The sequence below is a fragment of the Aotus nancymaae genome, unplaced genomic scaffold (genome assembly GCF_030222135.1).
Source record: "Aotus nancymaae isolate 86718 unplaced genomic scaffold, 86718_ANA_hifiasm-v0.15.2.pri h1tg000011l, whole genome shotgun sequence".
Lineage (NCBI taxonomy): Eukaryota > Metazoa > Chordata > Mammalia > Primates > Aotidae > Aotus > Aotus nancymaae.
In genome coordinates this window covers 24363427-24387898 of record NW_026988422.1, presented here as the reverse complement: position 1 = coordinate 24387898, position 24472 = coordinate 24363427, and the positions used below count along the sequence as shown (strand labels likewise).

General features: G+C 38.1%; 1 protein-coding gene across 7 annotated transcripts in view; it reads right to left on the bottom strand.

The window, feature by feature from the left end:
* Positions 1 to 22230, bottom strand: part of PRKD1 (protein kinase D1) — a 352406-nt gene extending 330176 nt beyond the window's left edge. For 3 of the 7 annotated variants that reach the window (XR_010342022.1, XR_010342023.1, XM_064374712.1), the window contains exon 1: positions 21086 to 21352. Coding sequence is in view for 4 of the 7 variants with exons in the window: in XM_064374712.1 (XP_064230782.1) it covers positions 21086 to 21352 (267 nt within the window). In the remaining 3 variants the exon portion in view is untranslated. Of the gene's footprint in view, positions 1 to 21085; positions 21668 to 22174 lie in introns of those variants that run through there. The other 4 variants (XM_021674897.2, XM_064374707.1, XM_064374710.1 and 1 more) reach the window with 3 other exon arrangements.
* Between the last annotated feature and the right edge of the window lie 2242 nt (positions 22231 to 24472).

Here is a 24472-nt window from a genome sequence, read left to right as displayed (position 1 = left end):
ATGAGTTTGTGTCCTTTTGTAGCACATGGATGAACCTGGAAACCATCGTTCTCAGCAAACTGACACAAGAATAGAAAATCAAACATCACATGTTCTCACTCATAGGCAGGTGTTGAACAATGAGAACACATGGACACAGAGAGGGGAGCATCACACACTGGGGTCCGTTGCAGGGGGTTAGGGGAGGGACAATGTGGGGAGAAATGTCAGGTATAGATGATGGGAGGATGGAGGCAGCAAACCACCTTGCCATGAACAGTCTTGCATGATCTGCACATGTACCCCAGAATCTAAAGTACAGTAAAATAAATAAAAATTTAAAAAGCTAAACTCTTACTTAAGAAATTCAGAACAGAGTAACTGAGATGTAAAATGTAAAAAGTTAAAGTAACTAAGGTTATAAATTGACAAAAATAAGGAAAAGGTAAATGTTTTTAAACTGTAATCTTACTGACTCACATCAAAGCAGCCAAACAAGTGACTAAAAAGTTCTCGGCTGGAGGCCACTCTGCTGAATGTTCCTTGTCAGCCCATCTGAGTTTCTCAAAATCACTTCACAGGTGAGTGGGAAGCAGAGAAGAAAAAACAAACAAGGACAAAGAGACTTCCATCTAACATGGGGTGATTGGATGAGTCTGTTTTCTGATGTTTGTCTTCCAACACGTTATTGTTTTCCCTGCATTGCCTTCTCTCTTACCACTATATTTTATTTGTCAGGCTTTTTTATTATTTGCATAAGTATGTTCCTAAAATCTACAGGTAAATTAGACTGAGATTTGACAAGTAAAACCTTGAAATGTTTTTCATAATATTTCAACTAGGTATCCACTAACAACCACAAAAAAAAACAATCTTCTGTTCCAGACTCAATTCAATTCAACAAATATTTATTCAGACCCTTCCACAAAATGTTCTCAGAAAGGAAGGCTTTCACTATCTTTAAATCTTTGGCCCAGTTACATGAGAGTACTATCAAATTCCTCAGAAGAGACCCAAATCTCTGGGGTTTTTGTTCATTTCCTCCAGTAACATCCAATATTCTCCCTAGCTGCATCTTATCTCCCAAAATCCTTTTAAAAATTATTTGAATAATAATTATGGATCAAAGGCAGAAAACAGCATTTACTAGAAAGCAAATAGCGCAGGTATAACAAAAGACTTAATTTATATATATATAGACCACACAATTCTGTTTCTAAGAGCCTAACAAGAAAATAATGAGACAAGTCATTCATTCAATCATTCAGTGCCAGGCACTGTTCTGGATACCTGAGATACAAGAATGACAAAATTAGGCGAAGATCCCTGGATATGTGGTGTTCATACTCTCGTGTGATTGACCCAATCAATAAAGATAATTCTGAAACTTTTTGTATAAACCAAAGTCTTCTCAAACAAAGCATACCTCAAATTACCAAAGACAGTTCTACAGTACTTAATAAGCAAGTAACTGTTTCTTTTGCAAAAGAAAGGACTTTTTGTGAAACACGGACATGTCAAAGATGACATTCACATTTGTATCTAAAACATGTTTTTTGTACTTCAGATTTCTAAAGAATACTGCAGAGTAGAACAAACTGGATGAGAATAAAATGAAGTTTTTTACTTTTAAGGAATTGTTTTATGGAATTTTCCTAAACATTTATAGAAATGTATATTTTCCCATCTATTTTTAAAAAATCAAAGTGAAATGTGATACATATTTTTAAAAACCAAACCATCTCTTATTAAAGAAAAGCAGGGAAGTTGAAAACATAAGACTGTGGTTTTAAAGTTACTTGTTCACTGTAAAACTGTTGTGAATCTACTGGATATATTTCATATGTTGTCTACTCAGTAATAGTTTAAGTGTTGACTATTGAATCTAAGTTTATTCTGCATCTTGGCATCTTGTACTTATATCATCTTGATTTTTCTGTGTAAAGACAAAACAAAACAAAACAAAAAACCTATGTACTTGCACTTTTCAAACTGAAAAAAGCAAAGAATTATAATTCTGAAATAAAAACTACAATTTAATCTTAGGAATTAATTTTAGTAATATTAACAGATAATGTCAAAAGAAGTTCAATATACATTAGATTGGTAAATTTTTTAAATGTGCTATAGCTTCTGCATAAGAACATTTTAAAGAAAAAAAAAATAGAATCCCAAATTTCAAAGAGTAGGGTGCAAGTTAAACATACTGTGATAAATCTATATATCAATTCTATTTAGATATTAGAAAGCAGTGCCATGAGTGTTCTTTTATTTACAGGGGAAGATACTGAGTTAGAAGAATGGTCTTATGAGTTGTGACTAGATGGTTGCATAAAGCCCTAGAGACTGCCAGCATTCAATCACATACTTAATATCTGTAAGAATTAATTTAGCCTTAAAGAAAGAACATGAAAGTGCAGTATTTTATCAAGTTCAATAGTCTTTCATGTAGATAAAAAGGAGATTTGCCTATCTTAAGAGCTAAAGGAATTAAAAATCCAATCAAATGATCAAGCAAGGAAGGAATCTGAGACTTGTTAGCACAAAGAGATAATATATAAATGGAATCCAGGGATGTGGGACACATGAATACCCGCTTTCTTGAAGTGACAAAATCATTGATAGAAATAGGGTTCTGTGGAATTGATCTAAAGTTGTGACAAAAATCCAGTCTTTGTCCCAGCTAAAAGCTTTCTGGCATTTACAAAACTTTAATCAAACCAAGAAGACAACTGCAAAATTATGTGAGAAGGTGAGAAGGGAACTCCACAAACTGTGTAGATCACACAACCATTTCACAGGTGAAAAAATATCTTGAAACATGGGAAGGTTTGAAATTAAATGTGGAGAAGTTTAAGAGAATCAAAACCATAACATTAATACTTTTGTGCATACTAGATACAAATAATTAAGTAATTAATTTTGGTTTGTGTGTATGGTATCAGAATATTGAAAAACTTAAACTTTACAATATTTATGTTTAATTTATTAGATGTATAAGAATTACTTAAGAACATATAAAGGTTTATCAAGCAGGTGACTGAAATATTTAAAGAAAGTCAAAGATCTTAAATTTAGAAGTGCAATTTCAAATGTTTGAAAGCATTTAAATAAATTTGTAAAGGATATCATAATTCTTCAAAGATTCTTAAATGTAGTTGTTAAAATCTGCTAGACTTATTAAAATTTATGTTTTTAAGTCCTACTAGAAAGATTAAGAAGTAACATCCGAACCTGCAACTTTAATAACTTGAATATTAAATCCTAAAACCAAAGTACATATCTGAAGTCTTTCCTTTACATAAAACCACCCCCAAGGGCACTGAACATTTTATATTTTAAAACTGACATAGAAGTATCAAATAAAAAGAGCAAATGAAAGCATATTTGAATCAGGATGAGAATATTTGCTTATAGAAAAAAATGGTAAGATATCCACCAAAATATTATGTTTAACTTTGAGTGGTCCGATCGATTTTAGGGCTTATCTGAATTTCTCACCTTTTCCACAATGTGTGTGGCATATTAGTTTCTTACTGTTGCTATAACAAATCACCACAAATTTACTGGCTTTGATAAACAAAAATTTATTATCTTACTGTTTTGGAGATCAGAAGTCCGAATCAGTTTACCTAAGCAAAAGTCAAAATGTGGTTCCTTCCAGAAGACAGAAACCTTTTCTAGCCTTTTTTGGCTTCTAGCTTTTACTATGCTCCTTAGCACATGAGCTACTCCTTGAATGACTCCAATATCTTGTTTCTGTTGCCACGTCTCCTACTACACGACTCTAACTCCTTCTGCTTTCCTCTTACAAGAACCTCAGCATTCCTTGGCTCATGGCCCATTTCTTTGATCTGCAAAGTCAGCAAAAGGGTACCAAGTCTCTCTCATTCTTTGAATCGCTCCTGCTCCTCAGATTCATCCATCTGACCTACCTAGGAAAAGCATCCACTTTTAAGGTCTCATGTGATTGGACTGGACTGACCTGATTAACACAGTATAATATCCATATCTCAAAATCCTTAAACATCTACAAAGTCCCATTTGACCTATAAGGTTAACATTCAAAGGTGTCAGGGATTAGGATGTAGACATCTTCAAGTGTCATTATTCAGCCTACCACACATTGTAATTTTGTAATTTTCAAAATAAAAGAAAAACAAGTATTTAAAATATAACAAATTATAATTGTCCCCGTAGAGAAAATTCTAAGAAATAATTGTACAAAATAAAGTTCCTTTTCAAGTGACTTTAGTCCCTGACTTGCATTATTTTTCAGAGCTAGAATATTCAACATTATGACTTCCAAACCTATAATTCTTAATAGTATATTCATCAACAGAAACCAAGTAGAGAGTAATAAGTATAACTGATATATCTGCTTCACCCAGACCATGACTCTGAACATCTTAAGCAAATATGCACTGTAGCCTATGCATTCTTATTCTGGGACAATATAACTTCCAAAATTTTATCTCTCTTATTTGCCTACTTATTTTTTAAATAAAAAACAAATTTTCTAAATAATCAAAGACATCTGTGTATAGTGTTCCTCCTTTTTTTGCTGACCATATTTTTGCCAGTGAAAAGAATACCATAAAATGCAACTTGAAACTATGATAAACAGCATCATCCTTCTGCATCTAAGTCCACGTATTTTGCCTTTGTCATGACTGCCTTTGTCATAACCAGCAGGCGCACTTTATGCTAAAGTATCAAAGCAGACTTATCTGTTTAACTACTTTAGTTAACAAAGGTATGTACTTCCACAATCAATTTAGTATGTACTACCACAATAATCAAAGTTATTTGCTGTCTGATACAAATGTACTATTATAGAATCTTGGATTACTGACTGTTTGAAAAGAGCACTGAAACTGCTTTATACATTACATTCAAAGTGAGATCTAAGCAATTACCTTATGAAATAAATTGTAAATGTTAGTGTCTTTTCATTTTTAAGTTATACAGAAACATTGTTCAAAGTGGATAACATCCTAACCGAACTAAGGTGTTTGTTTTCGTTTTTAGCTTAAGCCATTCAGAAGACTTACCCAAAATGACATTGTTAATATGCATGATACACATGATTTGATGACTCTATGAAATTTAAGTTTTACCCTTCTCCTTAAATGTACATGTTTTTTGGCCAAAAGGTAATAAAATGTCTGCCCTAAGTCAAGTTTTTCTTTTTTTCTTTATTGTTTGTTTCTATTAGTGAATATACAATTTAAAAGAATTCCAGGATAACAGGCATGGAATTGGGACTGTCCTGGACAACAGAGCATATGGTCAGCCTATTTAATTTAGTGTATTACAGCAACTCCTCTCCATTAGTCCATCCTCACTCTATGTTTACTTTTGTTCCCTATCCTTCTCAAAGAATTGAAAAAAAAGAAAAAGCAAAGAATATGCAAGTTGTTGTTTTTTATTCTTCAAAAATCTATGAAAGCTACTGGATTTATGTAAATATTATAGGATCTACATCATGGTTGACATTCCACATTAGTAGATGAAATTAACATCTGTCACAAAGGCTGCTCTGAAGCTAATCATTTATTTCTGAGCACCTGTAATTTGGTAAAGAAAAGCTAGGCAGGAGTGATTTGCCTTACGACTCAAGTAACAACTGATGCCCTGTGTCCAATTAGTAAAAGATGAGTTATCTCAAGATAAGGCTTACAAGGCACAGTACCTGACTAACAGACATCTAGCAAATTCAGATCTCTAGTACAGCTGGAGATGTCTGCTGCCTTTTTGTTAGCAAGACACTACTAGTAAGTCATGTGAAAAGAGAAGTCTCTATGTAACTTGTCCATTGTACTAAAGCTTTAAAAGTTCCAAATACATCAAAGAAAAGCAGTATTTGAAGCACCTTTCTAGTCCATTAGGATTAATTATTTTACCATATGCTGTGCAGTACTCATTCAGGGCAGGAACCCTTAGAAATGAACTGAATTATCAATGTGCTTTAAGTCAAGTCTCACACACACACACACACACACACACATCCCTACGTTTTTGTAAAGCTTGAGGAAAGTACAATTAGTCTACAAGGGAAGTAAGTGTTGGCATTAGCCCTGCACGCAGACAATGTGAAGGGATGCAAGGAAATTCACAATTCAATTTCACTACTGAAGTAAAAAGAAAACTTCTACTTAGCTTGTGACTGATCATGTACAAGTGGGAGTAAGTTTACCTTCAATTGGCTTCATTCATAATTGACAAAAAATAAGCAAGCAAACAAACTTTAAAGAATAAACATACATATTTCTGAAGAATGACCCTTAGCAAATATACAACCCAAATACTACTTCTAAAAGAAAAGCAGGCTGGGCACAGTGGCTCATGCCTGTGATCCCAGCACTTTGAGGGGCCGAGGCAGGTGGATCACCTGAGGTCAAGAATCCAAGACCAGCCTGGTCAACATAGTGAAACCCTGTATCTAAAAAAAAAAAAATACAAAAATTAGCCTGGCATGGTGGCATGTGCCTAGTCCCGGATACTTGGGAGGCTGAGGCAGGAGAAGTGCTTGAACCCAGGAGGTTGAGGCTGCAGTGAGCAGAGATCGCACCACTGCAGTCCAGTCTGGGCAAAAGAGAGAGACCCTGTCAGAAAGGAGGGAGGGAACGGCACTTTTCTTTTCTTTTCTTCCTTTCTTTTCTTTTTTTTGAGACAAGAGTTTTGCTCTGTCACCCAGGCTGGAGTACAGTGGCATGATCTCAGCTCACTACAACCCCCACCTCCCGGGTTCAAGAAATTCTTCTGCCTCGGCCTCTGGAGTAGCTGGGACTACAGGCACATGCCACCATGCCTGGCAATTTTTTTGTATTTTTAATAGAGATGGGTTTTTGCCGTGTTAGCCAGGATGGTCTCGATCTCCTGACCTTGTGATCCGCCTGCCTCAGCCTCCCAAAGTGCTAGAATTACAGGTGTGAGCCACCACACCCAGCAAAGGCACTTTTCTTAAGGACCCCAGTGAGACTTTGTCAGGAAGGAAGGAAGGAAGACAGGGAGGGAGGGAGTGAGGGAGGGAGCAGCACTTTTCTTAAGGACCTTTAATTGTTTTCTCAAAACCTGCTCAGAATCATTGTACTATTCAATAATGATTCATTGATTTACACTGGTAGCTAAAATTCTTTACATCTACTACTTTTGAACCACAATGATCAATATATGGTCTTAGCATAATCTCGTCATCCAAATCACTTGGTGGCCACATCTTACTGGAAGGAAGGCCAATTCAATTACACAAGGTAATTAACTTCTTTGGACAAAGACAGTGGCATTTGAAAATTTCCAGGTGGGTAAGGACTGGCTATCTCCAAAATTGATACCAGAGAAGCAAATTCCAAACCAAATTATGCTACACAAACAGAAATGTATTTCCAAAAAAAAATATTAACAATTAGACATACTATAGATCATGCTTCTTCAAGGGTGAGGAGTATGTCTAAAACAGGCAATCATATCTCTCACTGATTTCCCTAGTAAGAGTCCAGTTCTAATGTTTGCTATATTAATAATAAATGCTAAAGGGATGGGCAGTGGGGGCAATCTTGCCACCAATTAGAGAATCCTTGGAGAGGTGGCCTCCAAAGTGACTAGGATTCTAGCTGGCCACTAATTGGAATGTGAATTCCAGGTAAGGGGAGCCTTCTAGACTAAGGAATAATTTAAACAAATCAATACCACAGTGTCAAAGTTTAAGTGTTTTTAAGTAAATTTCAGTCAACATAATAGGAAAATTAAAATTTCCTCCCACAATCTGATCATTTCAAACTCCCTGTACAGATCTATGGTGTTTCAAGCAAGTGAATAAAGTATTGGGAGGGTTTGCTTCTTACATAGTAGCTAAGTGACTTGAGGTAAATGATTTACAACCTCTAGTTTCCTCATCCTTAAAATGCAGATAAAATTACTACCACAAAGGGCTGCTGTGAAAATCAGAAATGACAAATGAAAAGCCAAGATACAGATTGGCACACAGAGTAAATGTCAGGAAGGTTTTCTTCCTGGAGGCTTCCCTCTGCTGGCCATTGTACCATGGGACAAACTGCCAGTTCAAGGTCCTTTGCCACTCACAGAATTTTCCAGAAGAGGCCCTGCAATCTTGTCCATCATGACTCAAGGCTCCTGGGATAAGCTTTTCAAAATTCTTATGGACAGGTCATCATGAAGTTGCCCCTTGGAGCTCTCACCTGTAACACTCATAAAATTTCTCAAAAGGTCTACTCTGCATGTAAAAAGCAACCTTCAAGATCTCTTTCCACTGTTATTCCTAAGTGATCTAGTGTGGCCATGTCTTCTGGCTCCATCCACAGGAAGATCAGAACTTTGCTGTCATGTTCTTTTCTGCCCTCAGGTGCCATCAGTTTCAGAAGCCCACAGACTTTTCCTATTGTCACTTTTTCAGGTCTATTCATCACCACTCATTCAAAGTCACCACCAAAGATTAACTGACACCATTCCCCAACTGTCTCCTGCTTTTGACAATGGTGAAAAAGCTACAGCTGTTTGGTCAAGTGGCCTTAACCTCTAATATTACTGCTCTGAGGGTCTAACTCCACTAACCAATCTCTAAAAACTACAATTCTGTTAGTCACCCATGTTCTTAATTGCAGCTTTCCATATTAGAGACACAGACCAAGCATTTTAAGGATGCTAAATGCAAAGATGATACCAGCTTTGCACCACAGAACTCTACAGATGTCTTAAAATGGACAGTAGACCTCACCTTTATGTAGACTAAGAAATACTCTCATGTCTCACCCTAATAATCTCTTTTTCCTATGGCAAAGAAGTCACACTTAAATGTCTCCAAAATCCTCATAGTCCCTCTGCCAAATGCTCCCTTAAGTGTGTTCCCCCTAAATTCTAACCATGATCTCCTAATACTCTGAAAAGGACATAATCACTTTTTATAATGATAAGAACTGCCTGGTGCCCACCAGAACACAAGCCTACCATTGTTTCTCAATAATGTGAGGAGTTAGAAGGTGCGGGGGAGGGGGGAGGATGTTCATGTTTAATTGACAAAAACCTTAAGAAAGAGTGTCTTGAATAAATATTTGACTATTGATAAATAACCTAATTCAATAAAGTCTCTGGAACTTAATTCTAGCACCTAAACTGGAACCGAATCCCTGATCTCTCTCTAGCTAGTCATCTACCCAAAACAAAGAAACAGTTCCAGAATTATCCTGTAATTATTTTGTCATTAATACAACAAATTTAGACGACCTAGGAAAAGGCTCTGTATTTTTGGCATGTCCAAAACTGACAGTTTAAAAACCTTTATTAACACTTTAACCTAACAAATTAACCTTTATTAATGATTAATGAAATGTGTTTTTATTCTTAAGTTTGAAATTTAAATCAACATAAATGTTGGTAAATTTCAAGCAAAAAAACTTCCTACTCAAAAGTAACTTAAACCATTTACAAAAAAAAAAAAGCAAGCTCATTTAATGATACATGGATTTTCTATTTAAACAAATTGTTGTATTTGATGTAGAAATATGTTTCTGTTTGTGACATATCAAGTTAGACTTTGATTATATTCAGATTCTTTTTATTCCATTATTTATGAAAAAGAAAAGATATACCTCTTTATTTAAAATGCTGAATACTCTTTTAATTTTATCTTAGCCATCTATTATCTTGTGAAAAACTTTGTATACTGAAACGAGTTTCAACTGTCAAGATACAATACTTCATACATATACCACAGTTCTTCAATGCCTGGTTGAAAAGAAATAATAAAACAAAATAACACATAACAAAATAGGATCCTTGGACTGATGAAAAAAATGTGCCATGAACTGAAGCCTATAATTATAGCAAATCTACATACCTGCAGATATTTTTAAAGTAAAAAACAGATTTTTTTTTTATTTTAGTTTCAGGGTACATGTATAGTTTTGTTATATAGGTAAACTTGTGTCATGGGGGGGAGTTGTACAGATTATTTTGTCACATAGGTACTAAGCCTAGTACCAAAAATTGATTTTTTCAAAGGAGGAAACAATATATTGCCTGACATACTAAACTCTCATTAACTGCTAAGTACTTTGTATACATACCTTATTTATTTATTTTTGCATTAAATTCTAGTAGCCTTTTGAAACAGATTCTGTCCCCATTTAATGGAGGGGAAATATGAGGCTTGGATATAAAGTAACAAAAGAAGCAAAGGCAAGAATGAAAACTAGAATGGATTCCTTCCAAAAGCCTGTGGTCTTAAGACTGTTATATGGATTACTAACACCAGTCCATTGTAGCAATACAATCGGCACAGTCTTTTAAGTAATAGTTCTTTCCTATGTTTTTATGAGTGACACTGAAAAATTGAGCCAGAAAGTAATGAGGTTACTGCAGCCCAAATCACATGTATGAAAAAACATCAGTCAAGTATCAAATGAGCTATCCTAGTGAAGGATTAGAACCTGATAAGGGGTTCGTATTCAAAACATGTAAAGAACTCACACAACTAAATATCAAGAAAAAAAAATCGCCCAGTTTTAAAATGGGCAAATGAATAGACATTTATCAAAAGAAAACCTAAAAATGATCAATAGGTATATAAAAAAAACACTCAACATCACCAAGCATCAGGAAAATGAAAATAAAACACAATTACCACTCACACCTGTTACAATAACTATTATCAGAAGGACAAAAGAAAACAAGTGTTGGTGAGGCTATGAACATTAGTAAATCCATTGTGGACAACAGTACAGAAGTTCCTCAAAACATTAAAAATACTACTGTCATATGATCCAGCAATCCCACTAACTAGTATAGAGCTGAAGGAAATGAAATCAGTATGTCGAAGAGTTATCTGCACTCCCATGTTCATTGTAGCATTATTCACAATAGCCAAAATATGAAATTAACCTAAGTGTCCTTTAACAGATGAATGGATAAAGAAATGTGTTGTATATTTATATACAATGGAATACTATTAGACCTTTAAAAAGAAGGAAGTCACGTCTGTAATCCCAGTACTCTGGGAGGCCGAGGTGGGTGGATCACCTGAGGTCCAGAGTTTGAGACCAGCCTGACCAACATGAGAAACCCCATCTCTACTAAAAATACAAAATTAGCCAGGCGTGGTGGCAAGTGCCTGTAATTCCAGCTACTCAGGAGGCTGAGGCAGGAGAATTGCTTGAACCCAGGAGGCGGAAGTTGCAGTGAGCTGAGATTGCGCCATTGCCCTCCAGCCTGGGCAACAATAGCGAAACTCCGACTCAAAAAAAAAAGAAGGAAGTCCTGCCATTTGTGATGACATGGATAAAACTGGAGGGCACTATACTGAGTGAAATGAGCCATGCACAGAATGATAAATATTACATTACCTCACTTACATATGGAATCTAAAAACATTCAACTCATAGAATCAGAGAGTAGAATGGTGGTTGCCAAGGACTGGGACTGGGGAAGTGGGAAGGGGTGAGAATGGGAAGAGGCTAGTCAAAAGATATAAAGTTTCAGTTAGACTGGATGAATGAGCTCTGTGGCTCTATCATACAGGATGGTGACTATAGTTAATAAAAATGTATTCTAACTGGCATGAGATGGTATCTCATTGTGGTTTTGATTTGCATTTCTCTAATGACCAAAAGTCAGGAAACAACAGATCCTGAAAAGGATGTGGAGAAATAAGAACACTTTTACACTGTTGGTGGGACTGTAAATTAGTTCAAACATTGTGGAAGACAGTGTGCCAATTCCTCAAGGATCTAGAACCAGAAATACCATTTGACCCAGCAATCCCATTACTGGGTATATAACCAAAGGATTATAAATCATTCTACTATAAAGACACATGCACATGTATGTTTATTGCAGCACTTTTCACAATAGCGAAGACTTGGAACCAACCCAAATGCCCAACAATGACAGACTGGAAAAAGAAAATGTGGCACATATATACCATGGAATACGATGGAGTCATAAAAACGGATGAGTTCATGTCCTTTGCAGGGACATGGATGAAGCTAGAAACTATCATTCTCAGCAGACTAACACAGGAACAGAAAACCAAACACCACATGTTCTCACTTATGAGTGGGAGCTGAACAACGAGAACACATGGACACAGGGAGGGGAACCACACACTGGGGCTTGTCAGGGGGTAGGGGACTATGGGAAGGAGAGTATTAAGAGAAATACCTAATGTAGATGACAGGTTGATGGGTGCAGCAAACCACCACGGCATGTGTATACCTATGTAACAAACCTGCATGTTCTGCACATGTATCCCAGAACCTAAAAGTATAATTTAAAAAAAAACAATGTATTATAGACTTGAAAATTGCTAAGAGAGTAGATTTTAAATGTTCTCACCATACACACAAGAAAAGGTAAGTCTGGGATGATGGACATGTTAAATAGTTTGATTTAATCACTCCACAATGCACACGTATATCAGAACATCACATCGTACATCATATTATATACAATTTTTATTAGTCAATTATACCTTAATAATGCTGGGGAGGGAGAAAGAACTTTGTAGGATCACCTACTGTGTTAAAAAGGGAACCCAACGTGAGACAGGTAATTCAAACAAAGCTATGAAAATATCAAACACTAATTTACAAAAGTGTAAAAAAAAACCATTTACTTATTATGATCCCAATGACAAGAATATGTACCATATGTAAAATGTGATTAGGAAGCTTCTAAATATCTTTTCAGATGGTGCTAACCATTAGATCTCAATGTTCAGCTGTTCACACCACTGAAATACTTGTGGTAATACAAGTGGTGATCCTTTAATCTAATGTTCCATTTTTCTGGCCTTTTCAATTTGCCACTCGACTCTTTATTTCTACTTTTTAACTACCGCTTCAGTCCTCTCCTTCCCAATCTCTCTGACTGTACAAGACATTGTGTGAAATAATGTCAATACTTTTGCAAAAGCCTGTATAACATGTCACTCCTAACCAGAATTGATATGGAAACAAACAAAACTGAAAAATAAATATGTTCATGATTACTGTGGATATTTACATACCTTCAAAGAAACAACCTCTTTAATCTTTTCACCCTACACTGAGCAATTGCTCAGGTTGAGAGAATCACCTAACTGTAAGGAAATGGAGTGTAGGAAAAAAATCAAATTAATTATCAACAACACCATTTATTATATATGTTCATATTTTTCATTCATATTTTCTACATTAATACTTTTCAACCATTTTATAATATATTTTATAAAATATATGGGGGAAAGTGGCTGCTGACAAGGAAAGAAGCATTCAGAAATTCTTGAAATTGTGCCTAAAAACAAGCAATAAATTCACTAGTTCCTCATCAATCAGTGGTTTACTCAGAACAGATGTCAATAAGCTAGTGAAGGGTGAATATTTTTTTTTCCTTTTCAACAAAATAAGTTGAACAAAATTCCTGCGTGATTGCATATTTTAAAATCTAAGCTTCATGTCCACCAACACTGCTAAGCTGCCTATCAATTGTCTGGCTTAAGCCAAATAAAACCTTTCATAACTTTGGAAGAAACTTCTACACAGGAAACTGTACATTTGAACAGGTGAAATTTGTCTGAATATGCATTGTTTTTATACCAATTATTAACTATTTAAATTATATAATATTCCATGAGAGCCATAGTGGCCATATGATTGAAGACTCTGTATATTTAATGATCTGTTTTTCTAGGTGAGACCAGAAAAAGAAACCCAATAATGTGAATTTCTGTGCTGCCATATAACTTCAAGTGGTGCTATCAAAATTGGTTTTTAATGCTACAAAAATATTTGGTTGACAGTATTAAAAGAATTCCTGGGGAAATATCTCATATTCTTAATTTTTTTTAATAGCTGTAAGCAAAATCACCATTTTCTTTGTATCTAAATCCTATCAATAGAAAAAGGGAAATGAGGCCAGGTACAGTGGCTCATGCCTGTAATCCTAGCACTTTGGGAGGCCGAGGCAGGTGGATCACTAAAGCACAGGAGTTTGAGACCAGCCTGGGTAACATGGTAAAACCTTGTCCCTACTAAAAATATAGAGAATTATCCAGGCGTGGTGGCACACACCTGTAGTCCCAGCTACTTGGGAGGCTGAGGTGGGAGAATCACCCAAGTTTGGGAAGTTGAGGCTGCAGTGAGCCAATACTGAGCCACTGCACTTCAGCCTGAGAAACAAGAGTGAGACTCTGGGAAAGAAAGAAAGAAAGAGGGAAATTATGCACTCTCTTGTTGTTTTGTTCCAACATATTCTAACAACAAGGAAAGATTCAAGAAACTGAATTCTCATTTTCAAAATCACTCTAAAGTAATGCTGGGGAAATAAAAATCTGAGTAGTATCTTTTATTATTAAAAAACACTGTATTTTTGCCTCTATTTCCACATTTGGGTTTAGATCTTTCATTAATCAAGGTGATAGTACAAGGTCAGAGGTCAAAGATTAATTACCCTGACACATAAATCAAAGCAAACAAATATAAAAGCAAAGCAAGGAAAGAAACTTCATGTTACCATCAGCACCTATAGGACTGCATCCTACCAACTTCAAACAGTCTGAGTCCAGCCCTCCAATCTTGATCATTATACTAGTTCTCTGGTACAGCCTGAGAGCTTATTCAGTGATTCCAGTCTAATACACACATACACACACACACACACACACACACGCACACAGACAAAGTTTCATATAATTATCCATTACACTTTTCTTTAAAAGATCGATAAATAATTACTGATTGTGGTTTTCTGAAGGTTTTATAATGGGGCATGGACTTTCATGAGAGATAAGTGGTAGTTAGTGGAAATATCTAAAAAAACACTTGTGATTGACTTAGCCAAACTGATAACTCAATTGTTTCCCAGTGAATTTTCCTTCTCATCTCAATATAACACTTCTGCATATGCAGCACAACCAATTACGTCATATTAGCTATCATGAGATAGAATGACTTAGCATACAATCTCGAGATGCTAGCATGACAGCAAATTTCAATCTCCCTAAGTCATTTCCAAGCACCTTCCTTCTCATGTATCAAGTGCTGATCTGCAAATAAGCTTTTAATTTTGGTCTTGAGAACCAGAATTTTGAATCATTATGTTCCCATATGTTGCACCATTATCTATTTTATTTCCTTTTTTAAAAATCAAGTGAAATACCATTGACATTGCACTTGGTACTTGTAACTGAAAAGGAGTTAAATCAACTTGCTGTCAAAAATAATAAAAAGCAATGAAAATACGCTTTACTTTTATCAGCAAATGTGTCTTATATTTGGTAATAATTAGATAAGTCCTTAAGGAATGCTGAGAGGTTGAGACTTGAGAAAGTGTTTCAAACCATAACTACTTCTAAGATTTGCTCTGATACAGAGGGCAGGAAAAAGATGTCACCTGGGCCTTAGAGCCATATTGCTTTTTTAAATATTATAATTTTAATTACATATTGAGATAAGAATAAGATAAATATAAATTTCTTTTGTTAAGACAGTATGCTAGTCTATAGAGCTTTAAGCTTTAATCAATACTATTTATTATGCACATATTTAGAAAGCAGTAGGTTTAATGCATGACACATATTGTCTTTAAACCTCAGTCATCTTAGATAAGTCACAAATATACATTCATAGACTTATAAATGTTCTGTATTCTCTAGTAAGGTTATTCATGAATAAATTAGTGAAGACTTACACACAATCATCCCACCAAATAAAAAAGGTAATAATCATTAGAAAATTAAGTTTTAAATCTCCCATAATAGCTATGATAGGAGTTTGGTGAAAATAAACGGCACAGTCATGAAGTATGGTCTTTTGGAGCAAGTATTTAAACCTTATTAATAATATTGAAGTACCCCCCACCACCACACAGTGTACTTTTATTCTTTCAAATTGATCTCCATTCTGAATCTAAAGGTCCAAATGAATTCATGTATTTTAAAAAAAACAGCCAATCATCCAACTCTTCCCAGTCCAAGGACTATAAGGCTTAATGGTTTTAACTTCACAGTCACAAAGGATATTCTTGTGAAAAGTGTCAAATACTATATACCTATTATAAAAATGTTTACAAGTCCATGAATTGATAGAAAAACATAAAGCAGAGTTTATCTTTGGGATTGTGAGATATGTGATGAGGCCTCATTTTTTGCAGTCTACATTACAAAATATAAAACAATACTTCAGCATCTAGAGGCTATACAAGGATAATGAAGCTCTTTAAAAATACACATAGATAATGTCTATTTAAAATATAGTTAGACACAGATAAATCTAAAAATGTATATTTAATATATTTAAATATATTAGAAAAAATAGACAACCTACTACATATATTACACATATATAATACATAAATATGTAGATAATATACAGTTCCAAAATATAATTCTATTACACTATTAAACTTGCAAAGAAATTTAAATTTTAAAAATAGAGGCAGGGCACAGTGGTTTATGCCTGTAATCCCAGCATGTTGGGAGGCTGAAGTGGGAAGATCGCTTGAGGCCAGGAATTCAAGAACAGCCTGGGCAACATAGTGAGACACTGTCTCTATAAAAAAACTTTTTTAATTAGCCAGATGTGGTGGCACATACTTGTAGTCCCAAACACATGGGACGCTGTGGCAGGAGGATCATGTTAGCCAGGTATTTGAGGCTGCAGTGAACTATGATTGTGTATTGTACTATAGTCTGGGACTTATCTCAAAAAATAAAATAATAAAAATAAAATTAGAGTACTAAAATTGTATTACTTAGGAATCACTTCATAGGCTAGGCCCAGTGGCTCACACATGTTAATTCCAGCACTTTGGGAGGCCAAGGTAGGAGGACCTCTTGAGTCAAGGAGTTTGAGACCAGCCTGGGCAATATGGCAAAATCCCATCTCTACTAAAAATTAGCCGGGAATGGTCACCCACACCTGTAGGCCCAGCTACTCAAGAGGGTGAGGCGAGAGGATCACTTAAGCCCAGAAGGCGAGACTGCAGTGACTTGCAATTGTGCTACTGCACTCCTGCCTGGACAACAGTGTGAGACCCTGTATCAGAAAAAAAAAAAAAGAAAAAAAATCACAGTAAAAGACAAAGTCTATACTTCAACATTAAATCACAAATCAGTAGACATATAGCCAATTATAAAATTAGAATAAAAATATATAAACCTAAGCCCCAAAGACCATCATTAGCTTAAAAGGAGTTTGTTGGTCCAGGGGAGTTGGATTAGTCAAGCACCTAATTACCTCCAACTTTCTCAATTTATGTGGAGTATGTGGAATATCTAAAATTAGTAATAAAGAGAAAAATGACACCACAACTATTAAGAAAACAATGCATAATACAATTAAAGTGAAACAATTAGAAGCAAAGTAATGCTACTTTCAAACCAAGGCACTAACCTTATTCCTTTAGTGAGCTATCTACTTAAAATCTCACTGTTAAATTTCTTTGGCCAAAAGACGATTCTGAAAAGTGAAACTATAAGCCAGGAGTCATACAAATACTTTACTCCATTTAAGTACATTTAAGAGTAAAATATCAGTTGTCTTTCTAATAAGGTAACAGCCAAAATGAACAGTTATATTAATTGCATCAAACATCCCTAAAGTAACACTGCTTATTTGAAAAAAACAAAAAACTATGTTTGTGTGTGTGGTAGATAGGTAAATGATGAACTGTGACACCAAACTAGCTCTTCCTCTGGAATTTTTTTCCTTGCTTTAAAACAATTCCTCCTCAGTCTGCATATTCAAGGTTTCTTTGATAGTAAAAAGTAACACTGTTTCAAAGTGAAGTCAATTATTGTTATTGTTTTTTACCCTCCTGAAAACAATAATCATGTATATTAACAAAATATATATCTTTATATACAACCAGGTTTCAATGTTACACTCTTGCAAGCTAAATAAATAAGCATAATATAAATAAAAACCTGGATCAATACTTTCTAAAAAGAAAGGATAACATCTTATATATTCATACATTGTTACATATAAAAAAGCAAGACTAGATTTTTCATCTAAACTAGAAGATGAAACAAATAATTCTTTACTTGGGTAAGTCAGTATAGACTTCAAGGACATTTTCTCAAAATAAGTATTTTTTGTTGAATTATCATCACAATGTTTCAAATACAATTGTGTCTGCTACATAGAGAAAAACTATACTCTAAATTCTAAATAACAATAATAATTTAGAGGTGAGTTTCTCAGGGAAACTTATGCAGACTTGTACACCTCAGCTGCACATTCCACAGGAAATGTCCTATGCATGTTACTGAAACTGTCAGCTAATATTTCCAAAGCTCACATGATCTATGTTAGTATTTAGGGAGCTCCTGAACAAAGTGAATGAAAAACGTTTTATCACATTTAAAACAACAGATGTGGAAGTCTCAGAAAGATCAGGAGAACCTTCTGCTGTAAGTTCCACAGGACTCCAGCTCACATAGTAAATTGTAAATGATTTCAAATCCTCTGCTCTCTCCTGAAACATCTACTCCCCAAACTCCTGTCATCCTTCCTCATAGCTGATGTCCTCATAAGGTACTTAAAAAAAAAAAAAAAAAAAAAAAAAAAAACTGAAATAAAAAATAAAAGAACCCCCTCCCACTTCCTTAACTCCACACTGACACTCTGCCATTCCTACTGTTACAACACACAGAGATTCCTGTTATCCTGTGATGGACCTTCAGCTCTCTTAATTTTGTTTCTGCTGGGATAATAAAAGTTCTGAAAGAGATGTAGATGATAGAGAAACTGAAAAAGTCATCTATCCAGAACCACTATCCAGTATATATTTATTTACAGTATTCTGTATATAAATAGCCCTCATGTTCACATCTATAAATCTAACCCCAACTTTTTTATAACCTAAAAAAAAAAAAAGGAAATCAAAGTGAGAGCTATACCTTAACTATCCCAAACAGTCAAACTTGTCAAACTTCTTTGAGGGACAGAAGAACTACTAGAATAAATACAAAAAGGATTCCTTTTATAAATCAGTCACCAATCAGGCCTGATGATTTTCCCTTTCCAGTATTTCTTCCCGTCTTTCCCCAAAGAGTCTTGGCTCATGTTCCAACTAGCTCATGACTGAACTCCGGTGTTCTTTCTGCCATAACATTTTTGGCATTCTAAAACCTCCACACAGCAAATCCATCTTTCAGATGTCCTTGGTATAAGATGTCGCTATGAAAAGATTACTGAGGCTTCTAGCAATTTGAGTTTATTTTAATTCAAAGCCTTTTCCTAATTGTACTTCCCTTAAATACCCCAGCCACCACCTTCAGGTCTGCTGTATTCCATAGGTGCTTGCTGCCCCTCTCCCTCTGCTCTCATCTCACTTTCTCCATGTAACACACCTCTATAGCTTCTGAGACACCTGGAATTCACCCTCCATTTAAAATCCCACTCCCAAACCTCTTGAACCATGCGTCTCTCCATTATGAACTCTATGAGGAAGTGGGAAAATTCTAGCTGGTCAATATTAAACAAAGACTATCAGTATTACTTTGACCCAATTTGAATATTCTCTGACATTACATCACTTGCTTTAGAATTTTAAAAAGTTAAAATTTTACAGAATTACCTTTGCTTTTCGAGAAATTTTATTTTACATTGTATATGTGCTTACGGAGCAGTGCTGTTTAATTAATTGGTCTGCATCAAATGGAGAGGGTTGTATACAAGGCTTTCACAGTGCCTAGGAGAGTGTTCCTGCTCATCCACAATAGACAACACTGATGTGGAAAAGGAGCATGAAATGACTTATATCAGCATTAGACAAAATGTGTCATTTTCTTGGAAGCTGCAGACAATTTACAGTAACTCGTAATATAAATTTCAATAAACAAAAACTCCTGGCACTCATTGTTACCTTAGTCTAGAACTTTTACAACTTCCTAGATCAGTGATTTCCCACCCCCGCCCTTGCTGCTTTTAACATCCCTATGCTCAGTGACGCAATTCATAGCCCTTAAGGTTTAGCAAACTCTGTTACAAATAGTTTGAAGAAAGCAATTCATGATTATTCAACTGATAATTAGAAAACAAAAGGAATGCTAGTCAGTCCTCCAGGGCTGAAATTCAGTACCTTTAGAGACCTCTGTCTCCACCCCTGAAACCCTGGCTGTTTACACAAAGACTGGCTCTGTGCCCCCCCACTACATCTGTATCACCCTCTTCCATGCAACATCCCTCTCTGGATGGCTCCAGAGGCAACCTGAAAATCCAAATTGCAACTGTAAACAGTGTTGGGTGAACTGAGTCTCCTCAAGGGGTGGCTGGGCCCCTATAACGGCCCTTCTTCCAACCTGCCTTCAGTGGCTGCTGTCCAGAGTCCCACAGCCTCAGAATTAAGGTCACAGCCAGCCTCGGGGTGTTCCTGGACATCACCCCCACCACTTCAATGTCCTACTATCAGCATCCCGGGAATCAAAAACAAGAAGGTTGCAACTTTCAGGTTTTGTCATTGGAAAATGTGTTTCCATGCTCATACAGAGGTGGAACTAAAAGATGACAGGGACTTGGGTAGCTGCAGTCCTGGTCAGTTGTTTTCACAGCTGGCCGAATCAATCACACTCTTTTAAAAGCTTATCTGACAGGTGAGAAATTCCTTGTCTCTAGGTCATTCCAGGAACACCTCAACACCAATCTGTGCTGAGAGAAGGGTCTGGAAGGGAAGGGAATGGTGCTACAATCATACTGAGGGTGTCCCGGACACATTTTGGTGCAGGAAAAAGGATTCTGGCGCCAGGAATGCGCTGGTCCACAGTTCGTAGGGAAGTGAAGGGAAGAAAGCTGGGAAGTCTCAAGAACAAGAAGGGGCGCGGCGAGGAAAGGGCAAGATATATTAAAATGTCATGAGAAGGATGGAAATGGGTGAGGAGGCGGCGGACTGGAGAGAAATCGGTGAATAGAGGAAGATGGGGCAAGTGGAGGATGAGCAACAGCGAGCGCAGCGCCTTGGGTTGCGGGACCAACCGCTTCCAGAGCGCCGGCGAGGCTGGCGGCCGGCCGAGCCCCGGGAGCCAGAAAGTTGGCGCGGAGAGGGCCGGCCGGGCAGCGCCCCCTGCGCGGCTGGGAGGCGCCGGGCTGGCAGCGGCGAGGCGCCTTACCTTCTGGTCGACGATGGAGCAAGCCATCTCGCGGACATGCGCCAGGCTGTAGTCCCCGGACGAGTCCTGCAGCAGCAGCACCGGCTCGCGGCTCAGGCCGATCTGCAGATGGAACGAGATACCCCCGACTGGAGCCGCGACGGGAGCCAGGAACGGCGCGGGCCCGGGCCCGGACCCCGGGACCAGTGCGGCGGCGGCAGCTGCCGCCGCGGCCGCCGTCACCGGCAGCAACGGGCTGGGCGGCCGCAGGACCGGAGGAGCGCTCATCGCTCGGCGGGGCGCGGGGCTGGGCAGCGGAGGGCGGGAGCCGGCGGCGCGGCAACCGAAAAGTTTTGCAGCCGCTGAGCCAGGAGCTTCTTTCTACGAGATCCGAGACGGAAAATAAAAACTTTCCGGAAAAGTCCCGGCGCGAGGGGAGGGCAAGGGGATGAGGAACGAGAGGGGAGGAGACGGAGGAGGGGGGAGGAGGGAAAATGGCCGAGGCGGGAGGACTCTGCAGCCCAGAGCGCTGCGCCGCCGGCACAGGGGAGGCGCCGTCGCCGCCAAGAAGCTGCCGCCGGGCGCCCTCGGAAGGACAGGGCGCCGCATCGGCGCGGCCCGACGCCGGGCGGGGGCGGGAAGGGGGCGTGAGGGGCGGGGAAGGCGAGCTGGGGGCGGGCCCTGCGGAGCCACCACCCGGCAGGCGCGAGAGTCGCAGGAGCAGCGGCCGCAGTGGCCGCAGGGTGCCTGGTCGCCGCAGGGTGCCTGGTCGCCGCAGGGTGCCTGGTCGCAGCCCCCTCCGCCTGCACTTCCCGGGACCTGAACCTCCGTGAGCCGGGGTAGGACCGAGTGGCGGGCTCCGAGCCGCCTCGGCAGGCGCGGCTCTTCCCTCCCTGACGGTACTCCAGTTCTCGCGGGTCCTATTGCCCGGACTGCGGAGGGAATGGATGGGGCGCACCTCCTCAGACCCGCTTCCCAGGTCGCGAGCTTCCCCGGCCCCACGGTCCCTGCCACCTCTTCCAAATGCTTGAAGACTACGCACTTCTACAAGTGAGGTGACTTTTGAGGGATTCAAGAATGCTGATCACAGCGGTTCCCCTTAGGTCTTACCTTCGGAGGGTCAAGGGAGATGGGTCATCCGGAACCCACACGCATCCAGGCCCCCTCTGAGAGCCCTGGGGTTTGTTGCCAAAGAGGGTAGGAAACCAATCCACAAAAAGAGATTTAAACCTGTCTCTATTCTTTTTGTTGCTCTGACACGCCCTTACAGCCAACCCTACCTACTCCACCCAGCTCCTAAGGCACCGGATATACACAGCGAGCTAAGGAGAGGGTCGCTTTGAAGAAGAAAGGCATTGACTGCCCGAGGGCAAGAGGAAGATCTGATGCGGTCTCCTTTCCTTCACCTTATTCTTTGCGCCTGAAGTTTCTACTCTGGAGCTTCAGAAACTATTCTCCTTCTCTATCAAAGTCTGTTATATAGGAGCGGTGCTCCCAAGTCCACCTCAGCACCACCCCCATCGTCACAAGCGCAGCCATCAGGATTGGGCACAACCTGCCCTAATTTGGATGGCTGTTTATTTTCGTTGTTGTTTTGGCAGGATGGGGATTGCTTCACATTCTTGGAGATGAATTCTAATTCTCCCCTTCCACCAGGGTGGGCTTCATGGGTGTGTGACTGTGCAGTTGTCTAGGCCACAGCTCATAATACCACCGTTTGGTTTAATGCTCAGGAACAATAGTCTGCTGTCGCTGTTTTGTTCTTCTTCATAATTTTTAAACAAGAAGCCTCACATTTTTATTTTGCAATGGGCCACGCTGATTATGTAGTGAGTCCTGCCTCTCTCTTCTCCATTACCCTAGATCTTCTCTTTCCCCTGCTTAAGTACAGGCAACATACCTAAAGAAACATTTTGCATTTTCTTTTGTATAGTATATTTTGTTCTGTCTTACTTTTTTATGTCTTGACTTCTGGTTGTGGCCCAAGATATTGCAAGGTAGTTTCCTTTAGAACAGTGTTCCCAGGGTCAGAAATGGAGCCTCCACACGGCAAGGCTGCACAACTACATTGTGTTATTCACCGCTTGAAAAGAGACTTGAATTTATTCTCTGAATGTGATGGTTTGATAAGATCTACCTGTGTTTACATTTTCACTGTATAGTTACTTATGAAGTGGTCCTCTTCGTACATGATACACGTAGGTAATTTTCCTAATGTTTTAGATTCAGTTAATCTAGGAGAATGGTGGAATTTTTCTTGATGAAATGCCCTTCTGTAGGAGGTTCTTTTAAATGTCCAAAAATATATTTAATTTTCTTTCAAATCAGAATAAAGTTAATATTCCACAGTTTTCTATTATCAAAAAAATGCTTGCTTGTCAGTCACAAGAGACTTACAAAAAGCTAGTTTCACTTGAAATTCAAGAGTGCTGAAGACATTCATATTTTATAGATATCACAACTACATGTTGAAGACTTGTCTGTTCCAGGCACTGTACTGGCAGCAGTTCTACAGCTGTGAAGACAGATGGTCCTTGCCTTAAAAAGATCAAATGAAAAGAGGAGGGGGGAGGGAGTAAAACCACAAATGATATTATTTCTAATATTCATAATTGCAAGGAATTTTTTAAGCCCAATGGCAAAGACAGTGACTTGTGGAAGGAGGGGTGAAGAAATGGGCACTGCTCAGGACTGGGAATGAGAGAAGACTTCACTGAGAAGTTTACATTTGAGCCACAATCTGGATGATAGAAAGGGTAGACTTAAGAAGAACTGGGGAAATAACATTGTGGGCATAGGTAATAGAGAATGCAAAGACTCTAACCCAGAAATATATTTAATGTTTTCAAGGCATAGGAAAAGAGGGGCAAGTGCATAAGATGAGGTGGGAGAGCTAATAGAAGCCAGGTTACCAGGAGTCCTGAAAGCCATGGTAAAGCATTTTCATTTTAATTCTCAGTGCACTGCCAACCCATTAGAAGGTTTTAAACCAGGGAATAATAAGATTAATTTGCATGTTTTAAAAGATCACTCTCTGGATGCTCTGTGGATTATAAGAGAAAAGAGTAAAAGCAGAGACACTAGGTAGAAAACAATTGCTGTTTTTCAGTTTAGAGATGTGGGTTAGATTACTATGGTTGTAGAAAAGATGCTAAGAAATGGAAAACTGCAGGCTCTCTGTTGGCGGAAGTTCTTGCTGAATGAATCAGAGATTTACAAGGAGTGAGAGAACAGGGGTGTCACAAAAGACGCCAAAGTTCCTGAGCAATTAGACTGATAGTGGTGCCAATAATTGAGACTGAAGATAGAGAGTGAGCAAGTTAACAGAGAAATAAGATTTCTACTTTGACCATGTTGAGTTTGATATGCCACTAGACATTCAACTAAGAAATAACACCTAGAGCTGAA